This window comes from Myxocyprinus asiaticus, chromosome 29 (assembly GCF_019703515.2).
Source record: "Myxocyprinus asiaticus isolate MX2 ecotype Aquarium Trade chromosome 29, UBuf_Myxa_2, whole genome shotgun sequence".
NCBI classification, from domain to species: domain Eukaryota; kingdom Metazoa; phylum Chordata; class Actinopteri; order Cypriniformes; family Catostomidae; genus Myxocyprinus; species Myxocyprinus asiaticus.
Window position 1 is genome coordinate 7743185 of NC_059372.1, and position 15159 is coordinate 7758343.

At 41.2% G+C, this 15159-nt stretch overlaps 1 protein-coding gene and 1 long non-coding RNA gene across 3 annotated transcripts in view; one reads left to right on the plus strand and one right to left on the minus strand.

Moving 5' to 3' along the window:
- The window catches only part of LOC127420542 (excitatory amino acid transporter 5-like), an 86690-nt gene extending 72281 nt beyond the window's left edge, over nt 1-14409 (minus strand). For both annotated transcript variants that reach the window (XM_051662908.1, XM_051662909.1), the window contains exon 1: nt 14269-14409. In XM_051662908.1, coding sequence (XP_051518868.1) covers nt 14269-14409 — 141 coding nt within the window. The remainder of the gene's footprint in view (nt 1-14268) is intronic.
- LOC127420558 (uncharacterized) lies at nt 7362-9110 on the plus strand. The gene is made up of 3 exons (XR_007893822.1): nt 7362-7520; nt 7831-7946; nt 8282-9110. It is a non-coding gene; the product is annotated as an uncharacterized LOC127420558 (long non-coding RNA).
- Nucleotides 14410-15159: the final 750 nt, after the last annotated feature.

Consider the following 15159-nt stretch of genomic DNA (forward strand, 5'->3'; position numbering starts at 1 on the left):
CCACTGTTCCCCATCTCGAGGCGTGGGCGTACCCTGGGGAGTATCATCACAGGCCCATGTCCTCCCATCTACATGGGCCCTTGGGCGTTTCCCTGCATGCCACTGAATCTGGGACATTGTCTAATAAGGTGGCCTGATTGGCCACACCCCCAGCAGCTTAAGAGCCGACGACGTGTGCGAAGTTCTGACATTGTGCGGCCCTGCTGCTGTGCTGCTGCGTGTGCAGTGTTATCTCGTCATATAGGCTCTCTGGTGGGTGGGTCAGTCATAATTGCAGTTTGCACCATTGGTGAAATGACATCCTGTTCCATTCCATTTCCTACTATCTCTCTTTCCACAGCGATAAATTGGTCTCTAGCTAGCTCATTCTGGACTATGGGTGGCATTTCAGCATAGGTACATTTGCATAGGCTTTCAATGTCATTAGCCAAAACTCCTAAGGGCTCTCCATGTTGTCTGCGCCTGTTATTAAACTCAGTCCTTAAAAGGACAGGCTGATAACATTGTCCAAATCATCTCTGAAGAGCCCCAACTAATGCTGAGTAATCATTTCTCTCCCCAGGGCTCAACAGTATCAGGCAGGCAGCTGCATCATCAGTGAGGCACAGAGCTAACTGTAAAGCTTTATGCCTTTCAGTCCAACCAGCAGCATCAGCTAGCAGTTCAAGCTGTACTTTAAAAGTGTCCAAATCTGTTTTACCAGAGTACTTCGGTGTTTTGATAGTGAGCATCTGAATCTCCAGCGTATCTGCTCCGTATAGGGGCGCCGCCATGTTTGTTTACATCACATGTCCCTGCATCATTGTGTGAAGGCACTGTGATGGGATATGCGTGCACTGTCATGTCGGCGTGAAAACCGTGCTATGCGATCTCACAGTGTGCGACTAAGGGTGGAGCAAATCGGCTTCGGCAGCTCAAAGCATGGCGGCTTCCATAGAGCCAGCTGCATTTCTTACAGACCACTGCTCTGCATAAGGATTGTGTGTCCACAAGCACTCGTCCTTCGGTTTTTCTACTTTCACTTTAACCCGAGCCCTGGCATCCATCTCAGCGTCCATTGCAGACTGGCTTGAATTTGCACTAAGTCTGTCACTTCTGACACCAAATGTAGCGTTTCTCATTCAAATACAATGCCAGTTGAACTCTTTTAGTGTTTATTGAACACTTCACAAAGATAGGGCTACAGTTATGGCCGTAACCCACACCTTTACACTTCTCAATCTCACAGCCATCTAGCTATTCTGACACGCTTCACACAATGCACACCTCTCACACTACCGGAGGAAGTATGAACAACAAGAAAAACTCACTTCCTCCCACATAACTCCACCCCCCTCCCATAATGAGGTATAAACACAACATTATTATTTAACTAATGTAATACTGAACATTATGAACCTAGTAATGTAACTGTAATGACATTACATTATAAATGATACGATCCAAAGTGCATCTGAACAGCAGTTAAACATTTTCTTATGATGTGTTACATTCATACGAGCAGACAACTTGAAGTAAGTTTGGAGCAGAAGAAATAAAAATAAACCTTGTGTAAATTGTTAGCTTTACGCTAAGATAAAATGCTGTTCCCTATCTGTCACTCACTCGACGTTGTGTTGATGCAGTGACACTAGGGGTCACTCTTGGGAGCCCCAAACCTCTGACCTTTTTTTTAAAAGGCCAATGAGAATTGGCGAGTGGAATTTGCATGCCACTCCTCCGGACATACGGGTATAAAAGGAGCTGGTATGCAACCACACATTCAGATTTTCTCTTCGAGGCCGAGCGGTTCTATTCATTGAGCTGAATTCATCCGCCGAGTTCATTCACCTCTCTCTGCTGGATCTTACGGCGCATTTCAGCGGCTTCTCCCCCTCTGCATCTGTAGTTTGCAGAGAACATCCCCTGGGTGCTTCGGCAGAACATTTAAAAGAGTATATTCTAAAAGAGTATATTTTCTTTCTGAAAGAGCGGCACACACGGAACGTCTTTTTAAAGATGCCTTTCCGTTTGTGTGTTATTCCTGGTTGTGGTCCTTATCTCTCCGCTTCCGACAGCCACAATCGCTGTCTTATGTTTCTGGGCGCTGCCCACGTAGAGACATCATTCGTGGATGGATCATGTCCTCATTGCAAGAACATGACCATGGCAACGTTACGGTCACGGCTTGCATTCGTAAGAAAGCAAGCCACCTCGGTCCTTCTACCTACGGGTATGAGGCCGTGCCGGTTAGCACTGGGGGCGATTTGGGGACCTCAATGGGACCACCTCCGCCGGGTATCCCCCCACAGACCTCCCATTCCCCAGCACGCTCGCTTGCCCCGGTTGTGTGCTCGGAGAGCGGGCTCATCCAGTCAGACGCAGAGGCTTCGACTGGGCTTCCTCCTTCGGGAAAGGTCGCACAGTCCCAGGCTGACGCGGAAATGATGGACATGCTTTCCCGGGTGGCCGTGAGTGTCGGGCTAGAGTGGAACTCTCCACTCTCCCCGGAACCCTCGCAGCTCGATGATTGGTTCCCATTCCTTTCTTCCTGGAAGTGCATGAGGAGCTGACAAGATCATGGGAGGCACCTTTTACTGCCTGGTCCCGATCTTTCAGCTCTCCCGCTCTCGCTACCCTTGATGGCAGAGCGGCCAGGGGGTACTCTGTAAATCCCCCAGGTGGATAAGGCACTCGCGGTGTACATATGTCCGCAGAGCGCCGCCACCTGGTACGGGCGCCCAAAACTCCCGTCCAGGGCCTGTAGGGTTACGTCGTCCCTGATGGCTAAGGCCTACAGTGACGCTGGACAAGCCACCTCTGCCCTGCATGCCATGGCTTTCCTGCAAGTACACCAATCCAAGGCGCTAAAAGAACTGCACGAGGGTAGATCTGACCCGAGATTGATGCAGGAACTGTGCTCGGTGAAGGGTGTGAACACCACTACCTTGCGTGCGGAGATCGCTACCCTTCTGCGCAAGGACGCGATAGAGCCTGTCCCTCCAGCCGAGATGAAGAAAGGGTTCTACAACCCTTACTTCTTCGTACCAAAGAAAGGCAGTGGGTTGCGACCAATCCTGGACCTGCGAGTACTGAACCGGGCTTTGCACAGACTCCCGTTCAAGATGCTGACGCAAAAGCGCATTGATGCAAGCATCCGGCATCAAGATTGGTTCGTGGCGGTAGACCTAAAGGATGCATACTTCCACGTCTCGGTCTTACCTCGACACAGACCCTTCCTGCGGTTTGCCTTCGAAGGCCAGGCGTACCATTACAAGGTTCTCCCCTTCGGCCTGTCCCTGTCCCCACGTGTCTTCATGAAGGTCGCAGAGGCAGCCCTTGCCCCGCTAAGGGAAGTAGGCATCCGCATCCTCAACTGGTCCCAATCTTTCAGCTCTCCTGCTCTCGCTACCCTCTATTTCCTGCAAGTATACCAAGCCAAGGTGCTAAAAGAACTGCACGAGGGTAGTTCTGACCCGGGATTGATGCAGGAACTACGCTCGGCGACCGACCTCGCTCTCCGGGCGACGAAGGTCACGGCGCGGTCTCTCGGACAGACGATATCCACCCTCGGGGTCCAGGAGCGCCACCTTTGGCTCAACTTGGTTGAGAGGCTGACAAGGCACGGTTCCTTGATGCCCCCATCTCCCAGGTTGGCCTATTCAGTGACACCGTCATGGACTTTGCCCAGCAGTTCTCGGCAATGAAGCAGCAGACAGAGGCCATACATCACATCCTGCCCCAGCACGGTGCAAGACCCCACAGGGCCGGCCGATAAGAACATGAGGAAGGCTTCGAAGCACCCCTGAGACGGGCGACCCAGGGGCAAGGAGACCTCCTTTATTTTTGTGTAGCAATGATCCAGTATATTTCTGTCTCTGGTTGGGCATGTAATGTGCTGTTTGTATTTGGGCAGTTCACGTGTGAGGTTTGCTTTGTTAAAATCCCCAAGAATAATAATAACTGAGTCCGGGTATTGTTGTTCCATGTCTGTGATTTGATCAGCCAGCTGTTGCAGCGCAGCATTCAAACAGGCGTTTGGCGCGATATAAACACTAACCAGAGTAAACAAGGAAAACTCCCATGGTGAGTAGAAAGGTTTACAGTTAATAAAGAGTGCTTCCAAATTAGGACTGCTTTGAACAGTTGAAAGCCCGGCAGATGTAACGCGCTGTCCGAAATGGCTTCACTCAGCCAGGTTTCTGTGAAGCACAAGGCAGCAGAGGTTGAAAAGTCCTTGTTTGTATGGGTGTGGAGATGTAGTTCATCCATTTTGTTTGGAAGAGAGAGGAGATTTGCTAGATGAATACCTGGCCTGACCAGCACGCCAGCTCGCTTCCCTCACCTGCATCTCTTAAACAACACAGCTGTGCCTCCAATATCCAGCAAAGCGTCTGAAGTCAAAACCGGGAAAAGATTGTCTGGTATGTGATGCCAAATGTTCAGCAGTTCATCCCTGGTAAAACTGATTGGAAAAAGATTACTAAACACAGGACAAACAAACAAAAACAACAAAAGAATTGGATAGCTCCACTCCGAGGCTGCCATCCACGGCACCATCTTGATCTTTTAATATCAATATAAGAAGAACTTGCAAGAAAAGTCTTACAGTCTTTTTATATTTGGGGTATTAGAAGCAGGCTGCTGTGCAGAAGTGAAATGCAGTAGCTGCACATTTGTGACAAGCGCTATCAAAATGATTCGGAAGTCGCAGTGGGCCATTTTTAGGAAAACTATTACATTTGGTCTTGTTTTGGGTTTTCAAATAAAAAATCAAAATCTCAACTTTTAAATGATGCCAATGATATCATGAAATTCAAACTATAAATGTTGTATTTGTGCTCTTTAATGTGGTTTGTCCAATCATTTCAGCTGCTCTCAAATCAGAAAGGATATAAAGTCTCTTCTCCGATCAGCCCTTCCCTTTATTATAAATCACACCAAGAAAACAAAAACAAATGAATGAACATGAGATGGGATGCTGAAAGATACAATGCAGTTGAGTTACTAATATAATCAGTGAATCAGTGTTTCTACAGTGGGAAGACATCAATGATATCAACAACTTCCAACTAACGGTAGTCTATATTTACCTCAGGAAAGTTATCCGATGTCAATAGTTTGTTAGCTTGATAAAATAAAATGTAGAGAAAAGCAGATTGCTAAAATTTTAAATCACTGCCAGAGTTGCGACAACAGATACAAGTGGATTTCAGAGATAATTTCAGAGTATTTAACTGTCATGGATCATGGACTCAGTCCAAATATCATTAGTTAGTTTCATTATAGTTTTTAATGAAGTACATTTTGGTTTGATTAGTTTGATAGTTAAGGAGTAGCCTATAAAGAATAGAAATATTTCTGATTGGTTGGGGAAAATGACATCAGTTTCAACAGCACTTATTGTGAGCTCAGTGCCTATTACGCTTCATACACTTTCTCAGTTCAAATCAGGTGCATGCTCTGCTTCCTGTGTCTCGTTAAATTCAGCCAGTTACACATAATGCGTGTATCCAAACCCTACGCTACTGCTGTGCAGACGACGTAAATTGCATGCACAATAGAGCCATTTTATATTCTATGCTTGTAGAACAACAACACCAACTCCAGCTTATTTTCCCCCAAAGTGCTCGTGCTTGGACAAATGACGTTACTGAAGTGCGATGAATCACTCAGTGCCACCTCGTCCCGGCTCAGTGTCCTTTCCGTGCCAACACTGAGATTACATAACATATGTCTTGCAAAGCTTTTATGCACAAACACACTGTTACAGATCCAGACAAAAAACATGTAATTAAGCATACTTTAAAAAAAAGAGTTCTTAATAGGAAAATAATTTACTTTTAAAGTTCTGCAGAGAAAATGCCTGGTTGATGAGAGGTCAACATAGAATGGTCAGACTGGTTCGAGCTGACAGAAAGGCTACAGTAACACAGATAACCACTCTGTACAATTGTCGTGAGCAGAATAGCATTTCACAATGCACAATACGTCGAACCTTGAGGCAGATGGGCTACAACAGCAGAAGACCACGTAAGGTACTTTATTAGGACCATAGTGTTGCTAATAAGGAGAAGCGATCTATCTACACGAGTCTGCAGTTGCGTGTAAGTGTGTTTATTCCATTGTTTTACTTTGTTGTAGAGTGGTATTCATTGCTAGACTTGTGCTCTTTGTTTACTGTCTTGAACTCACGTAGCTTAAACGTGTGTTGGTGTGTGTATGCTACATTGTTTTGACTTGTCCCAGGGTATTCACTGCTAGATTTAGAGTTGTTTGTCCAGTGTGTGTAAAACTATCATTGTTTTTTAGTGTCTATAAACAGTGCTTCACTTGTTTTAGAGTATTATTTATAACTAAATTGTAGCATAATTTATTTGCGGTGTACTGAAGTTGCGTTTGTTCCCTTTTCGGTTGCCCACATGACTAGCTTTGTTGTGCTAAGTAGCATTAAGTTGTGTCCTGCTTTTTTCACTTTATGGCTCATTAGCAGCATGTATATATGTGACGTGAATGCTGATGTGGAAGAGGCAGCGGAAGTGGTAGCACTTGTGTGAAGACCTACTTGTGTAAAGACCAGCGAGTCTACCTGTGCAAGTCACAGGTAGTGGTGGTGGCGTAGTGGACTAAAGTGCTAAACTGGTAAGCAAAAGGTTATTGGTTCAATCCCCACAGCCACCATCATTGTGTCCTTGAGCAAGGCACTTAACTCCAGGTTGCTCCAGGGGGATTGTCCCTGTAATAAGTGCACTGTAAGTCACTTTGGATAAAAGTGTCTGCCAAATACATAAATGTAAATGTAAGTCCACTGAGCAAGGACATGACAAGGTGCCACTCACCATAGCACTTAAGTATCTTTTTATTGTATCTATTTTCTTATTTTTCTTCTACATACTAACATGTCTACTTCACAGATAACATATGCCTTCAAGCACATCCCTCTTATCTGTTACAGACAGTTACACAATAAAAAAGCAAGACAAAACGCAACCCATACAACCTACAGCCACTTTGCACTTCATCACCTGCTCCGCTCTCTTTCTCAGTGGGGCTCTGGAACTGCCAGTCAGCTGTGAACAAAGCTGACTTAATTCCAGCCTTTGCCACACAGTCCACCCTCAGCATCTTTGCACTGACAGAAACATGGATACATCTAGAGGATACAGCAACACCTGCTGCTCTCTCCAACAACTTCTCCTTCTCTCACTCCCCTCGTCACACCGGTAGGGGTGGGGGAACAAGTTTGCTCATTTATAACAACTGGACTTTTTCACCACACTCTTCTCTATGTAACAATACTTCTTTTGAATTCCATGCTATTACTACAATGCAACCCACAAAAATACATGTTGTTGTCATCTATCGCTCTCCAGGTCAGCTGGCAAACGTTTTCGAAGAGTTGGATCTCCTGCTGTCCTCCTTCCCGGAGGATGGTAGGCCACTTGTGGTTCTTGATGATTTCAGTATACACCAATACAAGACCCAGGGCACTGAACTTCATGCCCTTCTGACCTCATTTGACTTGGCAACTCACAGATTGGGTAACCAGCTGGACCTCATTTTTACATGTAACTGTACCAACTCAAATATTCTTGTTACTCCTTTACATGTCTCTGATCACTACTTTGTTCAATTTAACATGACTCTCCCATCTACATTAAAACAGACTCCGTCTTTGGTTTCCTTTTGCCATAACCTCTGTTCTCTTTCACCCTCACACTTTTCCACTGCTGACTCTACCTGTCTTCCCACACAAAATTTATTTTCCACCCTGGATGTAAACACTGCCACAGACACACTAAGCTCTACTTTAACAAACTGCCTAGACAGCATCTGTCCTCTCTCCTCTAGGCCAGCACGTACTACACCACACAGCCCCTGGCTCTCTGACGTCCTTCATGAACATCGGACTGACCTCAGGGCAGCTGAGAGGAGATGGCAGAAATCTAAAGATCCAGCAGATGTAGGTAAGTATCAGTCTCTGCTTGCAACTTTTTCAGATAACATTAAATCTGCAAAAACTTCCTATTACCTGAACAAGATCAACAGCACCACAGACACTCGCAGCTTGTTTAGAACATTCAACACACATCTCTGTCCTCCCCCTCCACCACCTGACACATCACTGACAGCAGATGTCTTCGCCACATTTTTTACTAATAAGGTTACTGTCATGTGTATTTTGTTGATCCATGTTTTTCATGTCTTTTATTTTGAAATTCTAGTTCCTGTTCCCTAGTCATGTGATGTCCTTTTTTCCCTCTATGTTCATGTGTCTTGTTTTCATTGGTTTATTTCACAGACCACATCTCAAAGACTGCAAGATCATGTAGATTTACACTCTACAATATCAGGACGATAAGACCCTTCCTCTCTGAACATGCCATACAACTTTTTGTTCAGTCACTTGTCATAACTAGACTGGACTACTGTAACACTCTCATTGTGGGCCTCCCTGCATGTGCAATTAGACCCCTGCAAATGATCCAGAATGCAGCAGCATGCTTGGTCTTTAATGAACCAAAGAGAGCGCATGTTACACCACTCCTTGTCTCTCTTCACTGGCTGCCGATTGATGCACATATCAGATTCAAGGCTCTGATGCTGGCATATACAGAACAGTCACTGGGTCTGCTCCAGCATACCTAAAATCATTTCTGCAGAGCTACACACCCACTAGAAGCCTGCGGTCGGCTAAGGAACGTCGCCTTATTGTACCAACACAAAGAGGCACCAAACACTTTCCCGGACATTCGGCTTCATCGTACCACATTGGTGGAATGACCTTCCCAACTCCATCCATGAAGCTGAAGCTTCTGTCTTCAAAAAATTCTTGTTGCACTTTAATCTGTTTTGAATACTACTTTGTAATATGGCACTTTTTCGTACCACTTTCTCCTTAAGATGATTCGCCTATGTGTTCCGCTTTGGATAAAAGCATCTGCCAAATGAATAAATGTAAATGTAAATGTGTACGTATGTGTGTGTAAACTGAAAAGTTTTGAAAGTTTTTGCACATAGTCCATTTTCATGATATAAAATTAGGTAAAATCTACTTTCATACAATAATATTGATAAAGTGAATGAGTAACTTTAACTTTTCATTTCAGTTAGTACAGTAGCTTTTACTCACAAATCTGATGTACATGGCACTTAAATAAATGTTGAAAATGTAAGTGAACATTTTATTAGAACATTTCACATTTTGAACTTTCCTTATAAACACAAGTTAAATCATGTACCAGGACATAGGATGCATTCCTATGGAAAGCTTAGTGTGCACTATGTAGTCTATTAGACAACATCACCTTGCATTATTGGTGTTGTAAATAAGATGCAGAGCTGCGTACGCAGACCTGAACACTTGGTGCACAAAAAACGATGATGTAACAATCAACAGATATATATAAATATATATTATTATTATTATTATTATTATTTATTTTTATTTTTTTTAATCATGAATAGGTCGAAAATGAACTTCAGATTTTATAAAAGTTACCAAACGTAACAACAAAATCAACTATAAAAATGGTGTAAATGCATGTAAACTGTGAAACCATGCAAGCTTATTAATTATTTAATTAATGCTTGGAAAACTAGCTTTGAAAAGTTATGAAAAATGAACTTATTTTATTTACCTGTAAAATGTACTCAAATTTGTGAAAAACATGTTACAAGGTTTTCTACTTTAGGACCGATACATGATGACGAATTGTATAGATAACAAACAATCATAAATAATATTTACTTATAATCTAGTGTGCTAATTTTTACATGTTCTAATTGAGCACAAATGTGTGTGACAGAAGCAAGTAATTGTCGCTTATTAGATGGAAACGATGTTGTTCACTTAAACTCGTACGACTTCGTGACATGCAAATTCCCAGATGTCTAATGTGGAAATAAGCGCGAGTTCCGTGCACGAGACGTTAAGGACATACTTATTAATATTATGACCTTACCCAAACCTCTTATCTAAACTTAACCAATCAGTAGTGTGTGTAAATATGATAGGAAGCTGTTGTGTGTTAGAAGCAAGTAATTGTCACGTATTAGATGGAAACGATGTCCAGCGACGTCATTGGCTGTAGTGAAAGTCGTAGGAATTCAAACGAGTGCAGTCGCATTATGTCATACGAATTAGCCAAATTTAGAAAAGTCGTATGAATCCTGACGATTTCGCCATTAGAGTGTTTTGGTCAATCTATTCCCATCATGTGCCATCTATTCCCATGTTTTCTCAATGGACTGCCTGTGAATCAGTCATTTTGTTACTGAGAGAAACAGCATGTGTGTATTAGTAAAAGAGAGAGAGAGAGAGAGAGAGAGAAATAACAGAGAGTTGTAATTCAAGTGAGCCAACATTATTACATTGAATTCCTTTGAAACATGATAATGTAAGAATGATTCACATACACATGAATTCCTCTAACAGATAGTAACATACGAATGAAGGACGTTTAACGTGCATGTGAATAATTCTCTCACAGATAGTCATGTACTAAATAATGAAGGATGGTTAAGGTACACATGCATTTCTATCACGTATAGTTGCATAGGAATGAAGGATGTTTTTTAACGTCCACATGAACTCGCAGATAGTAATGTACCAGTGGAGAACAATGGTTAACTGTCAGTCAGTTAAAATGTTTAATCAATTACATATGCCGATTAATATAAATATTTGCTGAGAAAGGCCCTCAAATAACAATAATTAAATGAATAATAATTAAATAATTATAAATAGCTAGTTAAATAATTATTAATACAATATATTATAAATATAATAATTCAGATCATTAAAATGCATAACAATATTGTGGCAGACAAATAAAGCATTGATAAGACAATACTAAAAGTGGCTTTAAAAGGCAATATATTGTTTATTTTCATTATTATTGAACATAAGCCTATTATAGGCTTCAGTCCACAGCAATCCATTTTGCAAATGAATTATTCAATCTGTCCGAGTTGGATTTATTATAAGGGCTTTTCTAAAGACACGTCAATGCACACATGCGTCAGACAGATGATTTTGGAGCATCTCACTTTGGTTGTGTCCCTTCATAAACACAGCATTTTGGATTTTTTTTCTCCCCAATTTGGAATGCTCAATTCCCAATGCGCTCTAAGTCCTCGTGGTGGCGTAGTGACTCATCTCAATCCAGGTGGCGGAGGACGAATCTCAGTTGCCTCCGCGTCTGAGACCGCCAATCCGCGCATCTTATCACGTGGCTTGTTGAGCGCGTTACCGCGGAGACGTAGCGCGTGTGGAGGCTCCATGCTATTCTCCTTGGCATCCACACACAACTCACCACGCGCCCCACCGAGAGCGAGAACCACATTACTGTGACCACGAGGAGGTTACCCCATTTGACTCTACCCTCCCTAGCAACCGGGCCAATTTGTTTGCTTAGGAGACCTGGCTGGAGTCAATCAGCACGCCCTGGATTCTAACTCGCAATTCCAGGGGTGGTAGTCAGCCATAAACACAGCGTTTTAAGGTTGTTGTGTCAAGTTCAATGTAGTTTGAAACTTTAAAAAAAAAAAAAGAGCTCTCCGTCCAGCTGTGTTTGAATGCAAGAAAGCGTCCTCACCTTGTGCTGTTGCTAGTGTCAAGCAAGCCTGAGTGCAGTTTGTTCTCTGTACAGCTGCGCATTACCTATACAGCTGGAGTTTCGCTTAATGCCCCCTGCGGAAAACAGGTGGTACTTCAAGCTTGAACTACTCCGATGGTAAAAATATTCCTTTTTAAGGCCCGGGGACATGATTAATTTTTTTCATTTTTTAAACGCTACTTTTTTTAAATGTAATTAATCACATTGAATCACTTTTTTGAATCGATAGCCCTCATTTCTTCCTCTCATGTAATGAGGAAATGAACAACGTTTACCGTACATGTGTATTTTGATGACGGATAGTATTAATGTACAAATGATGAAGGATATTTAACATACACTCCACACTATATAATTTGTTGTTAAATTTCTAAACAACATAAAATGTTACACATCACCCCAAAATACATAATGATTAATGACAAAAAAATATGAAAACACATTTTTTAAATATAATTAGAATATAATCAAATGCGAGGGTCACTGCAAGGAATAAACAGGTGATTCAAACTTCTTATTTATAAAATAATAATAATAATAACAATAATAATAATAATATATATATATATATATATATATATATATATATATATATATATATATATATATACATCTATCTATCTATCTATTATATATATATATATATATATATATATATATATATATATATATACATAAATACATTTAAATAAATTATTTTTCACAAAATGCCTTAAATTTACTGTAACAGTGCATATATTGTCTCCTTAAATATAATACAATTTCACTGCATGTGTAAAGTAACTTGCAATTAACCAATTATGTTTACATGCTTTCTGTTAAAATTACAAACAGTTGTCTATAGTGCATAAACATAAATGCACAGCAGACAATTCTTTTTTCTTCCTTCCTTTCTTTCTTTCTTTCTTTCTTTCCTCTCTTTTCTCTGGTAAATATGGGCTTCTCTTAAAAAATGAGCTATTATGTTTTTTATAGTTCCCATTCCAATTTAGCTGAAAAGCCAGATACTATAGCATCGCTGACCTGCTTTAAACACTGCACACGTCTAAGCAGCACTTGCTTAATGTACAATTACAAAGAGCATTTGTATGATTGGACAGTAATCCCTGGCTGTCACAGCAAATGGCCCATGGATGTTTTATTTTTAGGCGTATTTGAGAAACATAACAGGGGTTTTAGTCAAAGTGACTGCCACAAAATGAGAATGGAAAAACGCCACCTTTTGTTTGCTTTTCATTCAGCCGCAGTGCTTTTAATCTTAATCTATGAAGGAAGAGCAGCTAAAAAAACTAATCCTTTACCAGCACATACTATTTTGCATAGAAGCGTGCATCAAATGGTACTTCATATTCCATATTTTGTCTCTGTAATAATAATTGTTTTACTTTAAATTAGTGTTTTTTTATCATGCTAGATTTTATAATTTGGGAAATTATGACATTATTTAAGGTTCAGTGGTGGCAACCCAAAATATCTGACCTGGTCACTGTAAAAGTTACATTCTGAAATTTTTAACCAGGTCAAATGATAAATGTGGAATTGTGATGGATGAAAAAGAATGTGAAGACTGATGAAACCATGAAAGATAAACATTTAAAAAATTTGGGGATGACAGGTAATCTTAGCCTTTAATGGGAAATGCATTAAAACACAGACACAAAGGCGACATTCTTAAAGCAACAGTGGACTATGAAGTTGGGCCATACTGACATGTGATAGACTGATATCTCATCCATGGAGAAAAATAACATTGGGAGAAACCAGACTCACTGTGGGGGCCAGTTCCCCTTTGGCTAAACAGCATGAATATAATGCCAATATTAGTTATTTATGTGCATTGCAGGTCATGGTTTTAAATTAGTAAACTAAGTAAGCACTAAGGGCCAATGTTTAAACAAAAAGATTTTTTATGAACTGTAAGATTAATGACTAAAGTCTTTTGAAGTTCATCCTGAAATAACTGTGGAAGTGCACACAGATGAATTGACTTTTGTTGTTTGGCTGATGAAGGCTTAAGTTGGTAATTCATTAATTGTATTCCATTTTAAGAATGTAGACCATCCTTTGACCAAGGTGATGCAGGCAGAGGAAAATAGCCTTGTCAATAGATGAAAAACAAATTCATATTTTTTTTTTTTAGTAAATATTATGAAATATAACAGTCCATTTCATTTCAGCAATTTTGTGTACATCGCATTTGGGATAAACGTTTCAAATGTAGTTTGCTACATTGTTATCACATGACCTCATTACATTGCATACTAAATTAAAGTAGCATCCAATAAGCGCATCCAAAATTAATACGATTACTTCTCAATTTGAATCCAAGTGTGAAAACGTCATAACTTTTGGCAATCGATCAAAGAATGACTCAAATAAGAGATGTTTAAAATACTTGTAGATGTTGCTTTTGCTATTTATGCGATTTATGTAGATATCAGCATTATTTCGGCCACCTGCCAACCTGCTCATTAGATATTGGCTGGTATCAGTCATCGAAAATCCCTTATTGGTTGACCCTGACTGGTTGTAGGTTGTAGTGGAAGTTTGTACATTTTGAAGACGAATGAATTACGCTTATGGTTTTGAGGAGAATTCTTTATGGTGAAGCTTGATAGGGTTTGAAGCAAGGGTGGAGGATGTACAAGGGGTCGTCAACCAGACTAACCTGCTCTGAGAGGTTCTTGGAGCGCAGAAAGAATCCGAGCAGGCATCCAATTACAACAGCCAGCACTGAGAGGATGAGAAGGCCATTCTGTTTACACACTCCCTTTACTCGCACCCACACTGCATCCAACGCCACAGCCATGGTGAGTCCCACTTCCACAAAATACCAGCCACACTAGCAGATATCCATAAATCCAAGGCCTAGATCCTGCAGGAAGTGGCCTGAGAGAATGACCCACAGACAGAGAGCGTATACGAAAGAACAGGATGGGTACTGATGGATAAAAACTAACAATTTTGGCTCAGGTTCTGGGTAAAAAACTCAAATTCATACTGTCTATTTCTCTATGCAGCATTAGACTAAGCAGATCATCACACTGTCCGAGCATCCTCTGGTTTCCAAAACCATTTGGGACAGATTGTCTCCGCCCACATTCCAGCTCAGCCAATAGGAAGTGAGTGACAGTTGGTGTTGTGCACAGGACAAGCAGCATCAATCCTATTAGTGAAAGCACGCTGTGTATAAGGCCTGGATTACACACACACACACACAGCATCAAATGAAGATGCAACTGGCTGGAGCTATCCATAAATGACATTGACTTAAGACATGATTAGGTATGTGAATATCTTTAAGTGTGAGGTTTGTGATGGCACCAGTGTTGGGGAAGCTACTTTGAAATTATAGCTTTATAAGCTACAAGCTACTCAAAACCTTCAAGTAACTAATTGACAGCCAAGCTACCCTTTAAAATAAGTTTTTAGCTACACTACGAGCAACAAACATAAAGTAGCTAACTACATTGAAGCTTCAGATATCAGATGATAAGGACAACTATTAGATGGCACTGTTGATTCTGCAGTCAGAAAAATGTTTATTGTGCAAAAAAAC